Source organism: Zootoca vivipara, chromosome 9 (assembly GCF_963506605.1).
Source record: "Zootoca vivipara chromosome 9, rZooViv1.1, whole genome shotgun sequence".
NCBI lineage: Eukaryota > Metazoa > Chordata > Lepidosauria > Squamata > Lacertidae > Zootoca > Zootoca vivipara.
Genome location: NC_083284.1, coordinates 49234 through 59101, shown reverse-complemented (window position 1 = coordinate 59101; position 9868 = coordinate 49234). Strand labels below are relative to the sequence as shown.

Below are 9868 nucleotides of genomic sequence, written 5' to 3'. Positions count from 1 at the left end.
TCTCTTCCTCGCCTCCCGCCCCTCGACCTTCCTTTCTATGGGAGCGAGGAGAACCACATTGCCGTTTAACCCGGAAGTCAGAGGGAGGCGTCTCTTCCTGTTTCTATCTCTGTGGGCAAAGGAGGGTCCGCTGCTTCTTCCGGAGCATCTCTCGGGACCGGATGTTGAGGCGGGAGCCCCGCGGAGGGGCTTTCTGTCCTCTCTAGGACAGGAAGGAGGCCCGGGAGGCGCCCGGCGCGAATATCGAAGCCGGCCTCCCGGAGAGCGAGGGCGTCCCGGGGCCAAGACGCTGCCTCTCTTGACGAGGAATTCCCAGCCAATCGCCTTTCGAAGAGGCGGAGCTGCTCCGCAAGGTCGAATCAGTGGCTCCAGTGCTTTCCTCGCCACCAGCCAATGAGAGGAAATGGAACGCCTCTTGGGGGCGTGGCTGTGGGCCGCGGCGCGTCCGTTGCCAAGGCGACCGGTGGAAGGAGGCGCTCGAGGCGGGCAGGTGAGCCGAAAGGCGGCGATGGTCCCGTGACGTCATCCTCCCTCGCTCTCCCCCTCCCCAACGGAGCGACTCGCCTGCGGAACTCGCGGCCTCGGGACGCGGCGCCGAAGGGCGGGCAAGGAGCCTCCACGCCCAGGAGCAGTCTACCTGCGCGGGAGGGAGAGCGAAGCGGAACAGGCGGGACTCGGCTGATCTGGCAAGAGCCTGGCTGGGGAGCAAAGCGGACCCCTCGGAAGAGGCTGGGGGAGCGTGTGACCCCCATGGCTCCGCCCGCCAGGCTCCTTTGCCCCTGTTTCCCGCTCCCCCCCGCCTCTGACCCGGAGCGCCCTCTTCTGCTCTCTCTCCCCCCAGGGATCTCCCGGGGCTCATGGCCCACCGGCGCCTGGCGGAGGCGCTGCAGGTCTCGCGGGACTTGGTGGTGAGCGGGTGCGGCAAGGACGGGGTGTGGCCAGCCGAAGGGGACTCCTGCTGCCCCAGCAGCCTGGCCTGCCTGCGGCAAGTGCCCCTTGGCAAGGATGCACATGGAATCTACAGCCTCTGCTTTGCCCCGGGTGGTGGGCAGCTGGCAGTCGGCTTTGGCAACGGCTCTGTGCAGGTGAGCAGGGACAGGGGGCAGCCCCCAAGTGGGCCCTACAGACCTCAGCCAAAGGGCTCGCAGGGTGGAGGATGCGGAGGGGGTTGCCCTGAGGGGCTCTTGCTGGCGGATTGAGGGTGAGGGGACCTCTGAGTGCCCCAAGGGGGCAGTGGAGCTGCACTGGGCTCTCCCCGTCTATGCTATCCAACTCTATGAGAGAGCCGAGATCCTGCCCCCCTCTCTGCATGGGGCCCCATCTCCCCTGCCCTCCTTTTCTTCCCCCAGCTGGTGGATGCTGCCAGGGGCTTGCCCGGCCCCTCCTTGTTCCCGGGGCACCGCACACGGCAAGCGGTCACTGCCCTGAAGTTCCATCGGGCGAAGCCGGGCCTGTTGCTGGCTGCCGGGGCAGATGGCACCATCTCCACCTACGACCTGATCTCATACTACCCTCTGGCTTCCTGGACAGGTATGTAGGGGTGGGGTGGGGAGGGGAGCCTACCCCTCAGGCGCTGGGCCTAGGCTGGGGGTCCCCTGCTGCTGCTCTGGACCTTCCCTCTCCTTCTGCTCCCCAGAGACGGAGAACGAGATCAATGCCATGGACTTCTGCCGGGACGGAAGCTCCTTTGCCACAGCAGGCAAAGATCGCCACATCCGACTCTACGACAGCCACACCAACCAGGTGAGCCTGCAGTGCTGGTGGCCTGAGATCTGGAGATCTGCACCCTCTGGGTCCGTGGGATGCTCTTCGTCCGCCTGCCTCTAATGCTTCTCTCCCACTCTGCAGCTCTTTCACATCATGCGTGCCCCAGATTTCATGGCCGGGGATGAGTTCACACCCCTCAGCGGACACTCGCGGCGGATCTTCGCCTTGCGCTTCCACCCCACAGAGCTGCATCTCTTTCTGACGGGTGGCTGGGATAATTCTGTCAAGGTCAGCCCTCGGGAAGGCATTCTGTGTGCATGTGCACTTCCAGACCTTCTCTCGCTGCTTTTCTGCAGCTGGGGGGGGGGCAGTGGGGACCTGGCCTCTGCCTGCTGCGTACAGGGGGATACACATGTCACCCTTTTGCTCTTCTCTGTGCCAGGTGTGGGACAAGCGGGTGTCCAAAGGTGCAAGGAGTGTGATCAATGGGCCTCACATCTGTGGCCCCGGGATTGATGTGAAGGTGAGGAGCTGGAAGGAGGGGAGCTGGATTTCCCCCTCTGCGGCAGAGCAGTTCAGAAGAGCCTCACTGTCTCGTTGCTTTTATCTAGTGGGGTTCTTATGGCCTAGATTTTTATTTATTTACTTATTGGACTTTTTGTCCAGGCTTCTCTCTCAAAAAAGCCCTGGGTAGCAGAACAGAACAACAACAACAACAGAAAGACTTTGAAATATGTTTAAACAATCACACACCCTCACTGCTGAATAATGTCACGGTTGCCAGAAATGATGGAATTCCTCCATCAGGTGTCTGGGTGAACAGAGATGCTTTAACATCCTGCCTAAATGTCCATAAGGAGGAAAACAGGGACGGGGGCATTTCACAAGCGGGAAGCCTCTCTGGAGACAGACTTATGGAGGGTCGGCACCAGTCAGGTCCCCACCCCCCCTCCGTCTGCAGTCCCACCATCAGGACCTCCTCCTGCCAAGTGAAAGGTCTGAGGTGATCCTTCCTGGGAGGGGGGATCCCTGAGGTCCTTCGACCCCAAGCCGCTTAAGGTTTTGCATGGTAGCTCTTAACATCTTTGGTGCTTTTAGGATTGGTGACTCAGGGCCCCATGGGGGGGTCCCATTCAGTGAGCTGATGTCCCCCTTCTGCACTCTGTGCAGCTTCCAGACACCTTCAAGGGTGGCCCCACATGGAGCACATTGCAGTAGTCTAAGCAGGAGTTCCCTGCAGCTAGGCTATTGCAGTTGAGGAACAGCCGTGCCTGTCAAAGAGTCCTAGCCAGGTGCAAACACAGAGGCTAGTTGGCCTTCCAATGACAGGCTGGCATCGTGATTATTATCTTTATTAACATGTATTTATATGCACATGGCTCTGCACGTTTAAAATAAGAAACTGCATCCTCAGCATACAGTCTAAGAATTGTGAGAAGGGCTGCTCAGTGCCTGATCTCCTCACATTGCTCTCTGGCGGAGGTGGCGGCAGCAGGAGGGAGGCAAGGACTCTGGGGCTCAGATCCTGCTTGGGGGTTTCCCTGTGGGGCATTTGGCTGGGCGCTGCCAGAAGAGGGACTAGCAGGCTCACTGGCCTGACGGAGCAGGCTCTGCTTCTGCTCTTAGTCCCACTGAGAGGGAGGAGGGATGGCTGGGACAGAGAGGTGCAACTTGTGCCGTTGGCCGCTGTGAGAATGGGGTGCTGGGCTCGCTGGGCCCCTTTTGGCCTGATCTGACAGGCTCTTCTCTTCCCAGAGAGAGGAGGCCACCAGAGAGGATTTGGGCTGCACGCCTTGGGGGGAGACTTCCCTGCCCAAGGGACCCAGCAGAGTTGACTTGTGCCCTCTCTTTTCCTCATGCAGGGAGACCAGGTCCTGACTGGCTCGTGGGTGCCCCGCCATGCCCTCCAGCTCTGGGACCTGCGCCTCTCTCGCCTGTGGCAAACCCTGCCCTTCCCCTGCAGCCCCACACAGGGCGAGTTCCTCTACTCAGCCCAGTTTTGCATGGGGGACGTGGTGCTGGCTGGCGGCAGCGGGACCAGTGGGGCGAGCGCCATCCACACGGGCACAGGCCAGGTAAGGAGGACCAGCGGCTCAGGCTCTTGCACCTGCTGAGTCACGTTGCCTCTGCTGGCAGCCACACTCTCAGGGCTGAGACTGGAGACGGGGGTGGGCAGTGGAGTCCCCTGCATCCTTCCCCACACAGGGCACATGCCCTGAACCGTTGCTTCTCTCCTGGGCTGCTTATTTCCCTGCTAGAGGGAGGCTGCCTGCCTCCTGCCAGGCTCCTTGCTGACCCCCCTCTCCTTCTCTCCTTCCTCCTGGCAGGTGGTCGGGGAGATTCTGCTGCCCAACAAGCCCGTCCATGTGGTGGCCTCTGCCCCCGGAGGCCAGGCTGTGGCTGTGGCTGGGGCAGGGGGCAACCTTCACTTGGCAGAGCTGCACTGAGCCCTGGAAGGAAGAGGCAGAGCATCCTGTAGATGCCCAGCCCTGGAGTTCAGGGGCAGGGAAGCCGTCAGCCCCACACTGGCCACGCCCAGGGCGGCAGAGCCAAGCTGCTGCCTCTTGCCACGGGGCGATTTGGATGGGTAGGGGTGCCACCCCTTTCCCCTCCCTGCCCTGCCCAGGCCCCCTGCCCTCTCTGCCTCAGTTTCCCTTGTTTGTTCTGCCTGAGGAGGGGGCTCCGCCTGGACCAGGGAGTGCCTGGAGCAGAGGCTCTTCCCTCCTTTGGATCTGTGCAATAAAAGCTTCTTGCATCTGGAGAAGTGGCTTGCAGGGTCTGCTTCAAGGGTGGGTCGAGTGGACGGGACCCACAGCAAGGCTGGAGCAGGAGTGGGGGTGAGGTGCTTGCCTTAGCTGACAGGGAGGGGTTGGCCAGCCAGCCACAGGTTGGCTTAACTTTTTGAGGACCCCGAAGCGCACGTGGCGAAGTGTGTACGGCAGAATCCTGGCAAGACGTGATCCCCCCAATCCTGCTCAGAGCCACCACCAATTCATTTGTTGTAGAGCCAGCTGCTTTGACCAGCGCCTGGAAGCAGCTGCTGCCTCTGCACTTCTGAGTTCACAAGGCTTTGTTTTGTGGCGCATGAAAAAACTGAGTCTGCCATCTTTCTGCGGTGGCCCAGCAGCCCTCCTCACCACCCTCCTCTGGGATGGCAGACGGGGCTCCATGAGACCCCCTAGCCCAGGAGAGAGAGCCACATGGCGCTGCCTCCCAGGTCAGAGGTGTCTGGGGGGCCTGTGCAGGCAGGGGCGGCTCCCGTCAGGCAGTGGGGTGCTGGGCGAAAAGCGCCTGCCAGCATCTAGTTAGTGGCTAAAATGTTTCTCTGCTTTCCAAGTCTCTTTGGAGTGGGGGGGGCAGGGGTCCCTCTCCCACCAACCGCAAAGCTCCCTGGATATGTCCTCTTGGCACCACCTTTTGGGGGGTGCTCCCCTCAACCCAGAAGGCAAACACCTCTGCAAAGGGATTTGGATGGGTGTTCATTTCCTGGGCTTTTGGGGTGGGGGTTGTCCCCAGTTGGGCATTCCAGCAAAGAGGGGATGCCCCTTTTCCTGCTTCCAACAGGAGGGAGGCAGTTGGAGCTCCCCTGGCCCAGCTTATTTTGACACTTCCTCGCTGTTGGAGCCACTGAAGCATTATGGGGTGGTGGCTCTGCTGTCAGAAGCAGGGTCTGGGACTCCCAAGGCAGGAGGTGAGCTGCTGGGAAGGGGCTTGGGGTCTTTGAGTGCCAGTTAGGAAGGAGGGGGTCCCTTGGTACTGCTGTGGTGCTTTCTGGGTGTCCCTCAGGCAGGGTCTCCAGCAAATGGTTCTGGGGAAGCAGTCCTGGCCAGGCTCACCTGCCTTGGGGTGGAGAAATGGCCGCTGCCCAGCCAGATTCGTGCATATGGATTTATTTTTAACATTTGGATCCTGCCTTGCAGTCCCAGGGAACCCTCAACCCAACTCACAGAGTAACGTCAAGCTCAGGTCCTGCCAGGCCACCAAACCGTCCCTTGCCCAATGTGCCAGTCAGACGTTGTCCAGTATGGGGGGGGTGAAGCTTCAGGGCAGGCTGCTCTTGTGGGTGGGGGCTGGCAATGGCACTGCGAGTTCTATGCAGCAGCTGGGTCCCCAAAGCCTCTTCCCTCTCCTGCTCCTCTTAGATCCGGCCCTGCAGCTGGGCCGGATGGCCTTCCTGGTGCCAAGGGCAGCCCATTTCCAGACTGCTGCTGAAGTCCAGGGCCGTGCTGTGGCTGGGCCTGCCCTCCTCAGTCCTTGCCCACAATCCTTCATGCCTGTGATGTCCATGTGGGGTTGTCTCTTAAGAATTCCATGCCAGATTTTGATTTCAGGGGCTCGTTCCTTTTGTGATTTGGGGTGGGTCTCTGGGAAGCAGTGCAGGGAGAGAGATGCCCGTGTCCTGCCCACTGCACCCAGGAGGCTCCCCCCCCCAGCTGTGAATGCAGCGAGCCCTCTGGGGTGGTGCTTCTGTGCGGGAGGTTGCTGGTCCCACTGGGAAGGAAACCTGCCTTTGAGAGGAGGAGGAGGCAGCTCTGCTACAGTGGCTTGATCCACGAGTGCAGAACTGGGACGGCCCTGTTGTGCTGCAAAGGCGTTTCCCAAGTATGGAAGATGTCGGTCCATGGTAAGAGGTCCCACTTCCGTGCCCTTTGAGCCTTCTCTGGCATAAGGGAAGGGGCTCCTTTCAGAGCCTGGCCCAGGCCGGTCACCCAGCTAGTACAGTCCAAGAGGGTCCATGAAATCCCAATAGACCAAGGGCAGTGGCAGGAGCCTGGCCTTGACTCCGCGCATCATGGTCACCTGCGGACAGGGCAGCAGCCAGTGCCTCCAAGCACACCATTTGCAAACAGGCTGAAAAAGGCAGAGAGACGTCAGCCATGGAGGACCTGGCCTGCATACAAAACAACAGCCACTTGTATTATTCATGCCCTGCCACTCCACCACTCCCCACTCCCCACGGTGCTGAAAGAGGGCTGGTGTGCGCATGCACTGGGGCTGCATCAAGGGATGGGAGTTGGGGGTGCTGGGAAAAGCTTGTGCCTTTTCCTCCTGCCTGAGGCCCTTGACTGCCATGCACTGGCTGGACTGGACCCCCTCCACCAGTTGCAGACTTAAAGGTTAAACATGGGCTCCACTCTGTTCAGAGGGGCTGAGGCTGAAGGGGGAAGCAGGTGGGCAACGGATACCGAGAGCTGCTTAAAATACCAGCCATTTTGGTTTCAGTCAGCTGCTGAAACTGGAAATATTCTGCATTCCTCATTTCTAAATAGAAGAGCCTTCTGGTAACTTCTTTGGCCAGACTCCTTGGTGGAAGGAAGGAAGGAAGGAAGGAAGGAAGGAAGGAAGGAAGGAAGGAAGGAAGGAAGGAAGGAAGGAAGGAAGGAAGGAAGGAAGGAAAGAAGGGTGGCTCTGCTCAGGAGCTGCCCCTTCTGCTCTGACTTGGCATGGCTCCTTTGGGTGCTCTTTGCCCCCAGGTGCCCCAATGCCATCAGCCCAGGGAAGGCCCAGCACACTTGTCCTAGAGACTGCCCTAAAGCGATACCTTTATGGCCGACCGTCCACCTGGCTCAGGTGGGCACCTGCATGTTGAGGGCTCTGCTTCCTCCCACCACTGGCGGACCTTCTGGAAGGAGTGGAGATCCCAGCCGGGGCTTCAGCTGAATGCCTTCGGTCTCCTCGGCTGGACTCAGTGGGCTGCTTCCCTGTAATGGGGCAAAGTGGGCAGCATTGGCATGAAGAATCCCCCCCCCGACCACCCTGTGTTCTGGGAGAAGGAGTAAGGAAGACTCTAACCCAAAGCAAGCAAGGGCCACTTGAACGCTGTCCTCTGGCCCTCTCTACCCTGGAGGCTGAGGCATGTCTGAGCCAGCCCCCAGCCCCCCAGCCCCCACCCCCACCAGCAATACCTCGCTGGGTGATGCTGCGCTTGGTTCTCCTGGGACTTTCCAAGCCCAGAAATGCAGCCCCTTCCAGCAGTGGTGGGCGTGGCGTTGGCGATTCTGGTGGCAGCAGCAGCATTGGGCTGGGCGCTCTGCTGTCAAACTCGCTGAGCAGTTTCCCTTTGGGGTGTGAGAGTGTAGAGAGACCAAAGGGGTTAACTTCTTAGCCTGCCCACTTCCCAGCACTTCTATCCACACAGCAGCCAGCTTTTCCCCAGCCTCTCCCACCCCCCCTAACCCTGGGCCAGAGTCTTGGGAGGAGGCAAGCGAGGGCCTGTCTCTCCCATGGAAAATGGGGAGGGGGAGGGCAACCCTCTAACTGGGGACAAACTTGGAGGTGCCATTGTCTCATAAGGGAGCCCCCTGCCAAGCTGATGGTGAGCAGAGCAGGACTTGGGCCTGGGCCCGATCCACCTACTCCGCAGAAGCCTCTTGAAAAGGGGACAAAGGAGAGCACCAAGTGCCTGGTGGTCACTATCCTGCAAAGAAGCAACCAGGGCTGTTATAAAGGGAGGAGGGTGAGTCTGGGTCCTTTCTAGGCCTGTGACTCTGCCAAGGAGGGCCAGAATCCAGCAGAAGAGGCTGCTGAACCTGAGCTGGCTGTGTCTCACCTGTAGGGCTGCCTTTGGTCTCTGGGGTGGTCTTCTCTCCAGCACCTGACAGCCTGGGGGGGGGGGAGGAAGGGCAGATGGCACTTTGATCTGCTTCTCCAGGCACCTTCCCCATCCTCTGGCTTCTTGTGGACGGCTGGTCCCGTGGACCTTGTCAGCCTCGCTCCTCCTTGCCCGTCTCCTCCCTCCATTGGAGCCACCATGAGGCAAAAGGTTCCCTGGCCTTGCCTGGAGAAGCTGCCTGCACCCATCCCTCTGCCCCCCTTGCTCCCTTCCACAGGCACCCCCACCACACATGGTGCTCAGACCTCGGTGCCACCAGCGTCCCCACTTTTCCCCGGACACTCCCCTTTCTGTTGGCCAAGGTGTTCTTTGGCGCCCGAGGGCACCACCCACCTGCCTGCCTCGTGACTCACCTCCGCTTCACTGACAGCTTCTGCAAAACCACCCGGTACGTTTTTGCAAAGTGCACCAGGATGGGGTCTGGGCTGGACTCAATCTCCTGGAAAACTAGAGCAAAGCAGGTGTGCTGGTCACAAGGCGGTTCCAACAAGGCCTGGCTGCCACCAATCGCATTGATACTGCTCACCCTGGCTAGGATTGCAGTCCTATAGAAACCCATGGAAAGGGTCGGCCTCACGAAGCCCTCGCTCTGGACACAGTCCTGGGAGCAGGAGCAGCACCAGCCACAGGAGAAGCCCTTCCACAACCCTGACGGTGGCCTCTTGGTTGCACAGGGACGCAGAGGCTGCTTGATCCCCCCTGCCTCCCTCCACTGGAGCTTTCACAGCAGATCCATGGGGCTGGGCACTGAGGGTGCCCATCTTGACTGTCTCAGCTGCTACTGAGGTCTTGTGGTTGCCCCTGTCTGGCTCTTGGGGGCAGGAGGCAGAGCCCTGGCCACCTAACCCCAAACCAGCTACAGGGGCCTTCCTTCCCCCGGAGATGGAGACGGGGTGGGGGGCATCAGATGCTGCCGCTCTGCAGCCCCACCATCCTCTGACCCAGAGGATGGGAGCTGTGAGCCCAACAACATCTAAGGCATTTCTAAGCCAAGTCCCTCAATCACATGAAAAAAGACAAGATAAAGATAATAAAGCAGAAACACATTGTCATACCAACCAGTGAAACAGAGAGAAGCACCACTGCAGGAACAACAGGGTCAAATCTGACGGGTCAGGGAGAGGCGGGACACACAAGAGAGAGGCCTCCACGAGACGCCAGAAGCAATGGGTTGTTTCATGCCTGGTGCACAAAGCGGAAGGGCACCCTTACCTTTGCTCAGGTAGACAATGTCCTCCTGCTCAAGGTTTTTTGACAGCTCAGAGCTGTAGTAGTTGAGAGTGTGACCTACACAAAAAGGAACACAAGGAGACGGTTTGGGCTTCTTCTCCAAGGACTGCTCAAGACTGCTGGTTTGCAAGCAGAGAGAGCTACAAGCCCCAACCCCCCTACAAGTCTGAAGGCACCATTTCAAAAGCAAAGGCTTGTTCATCCTTGTGCAGCTCATTCACAGAATAAGGCAATAAACATTGGGAAAGGGGTCTCAGAAAGAGGGGAGGCCATGTCAGGCCCCCAGTGGTTGCCTCCTGGGCTCCTTACTGGCTAGGC

The 9868-nt window shown here is 59.7% G+C and overlaps 2 protein-coding genes across 2 annotated transcripts in view; one reads left to right on the top strand and one right to left on the bottom strand.

Annotated features, from left to right (window-relative positions):
* Positions 1-306: 306 nt before the first annotated feature.
* Positions 307-5708, top strand: LOC118094305 (THO complex subunit 6 homolog). The gene is made up of 8 exons (XM_035134560.2): positions 307-490; positions 842-1085; positions 1350-1530; positions 1637-1743; positions 1849-1995; positions 2150-2230; positions 3570-3782; positions 4035-5708. The coding sequence occupies exons 2-8, from the start codon at positions 858-860 to the stop codon at positions 4152-4154; spliced, it is 1077 nt and encodes a 358-aa protein (XP_034990451.2). The 5' UTR covers positions 307-490; positions 842-857; the 3' UTR covers positions 4155-5708.
* Positions 5709-7251: 1543 nt separating this feature from the next.
* The window catches only part of LOC118095515 (maestro heat-like repeat family member 5), a 36367-nt gene continuing 33750 nt past the window's right edge, over positions 7252-9868 (bottom strand). Inside the window, exons 30-34 of the mRNA XM_060279105.1 lie at positions 9533-9607; positions 8674-8767; positions 8238-8310; positions 7614-7749; positions 7252-7409 (exon numbers count right to left, since the gene is read on the bottom strand). Coding sequence (XP_060135088.1) covers positions 7252-7409; positions 7614-7749; positions 8238-8310; positions 8674-8767; positions 9533-9607 — 536 coding nt within the window. The remainder of the gene's footprint in view (positions 7410-7613; positions 7750-8237; positions 8311-8673; positions 8768-9532; positions 9608-9868) is intronic.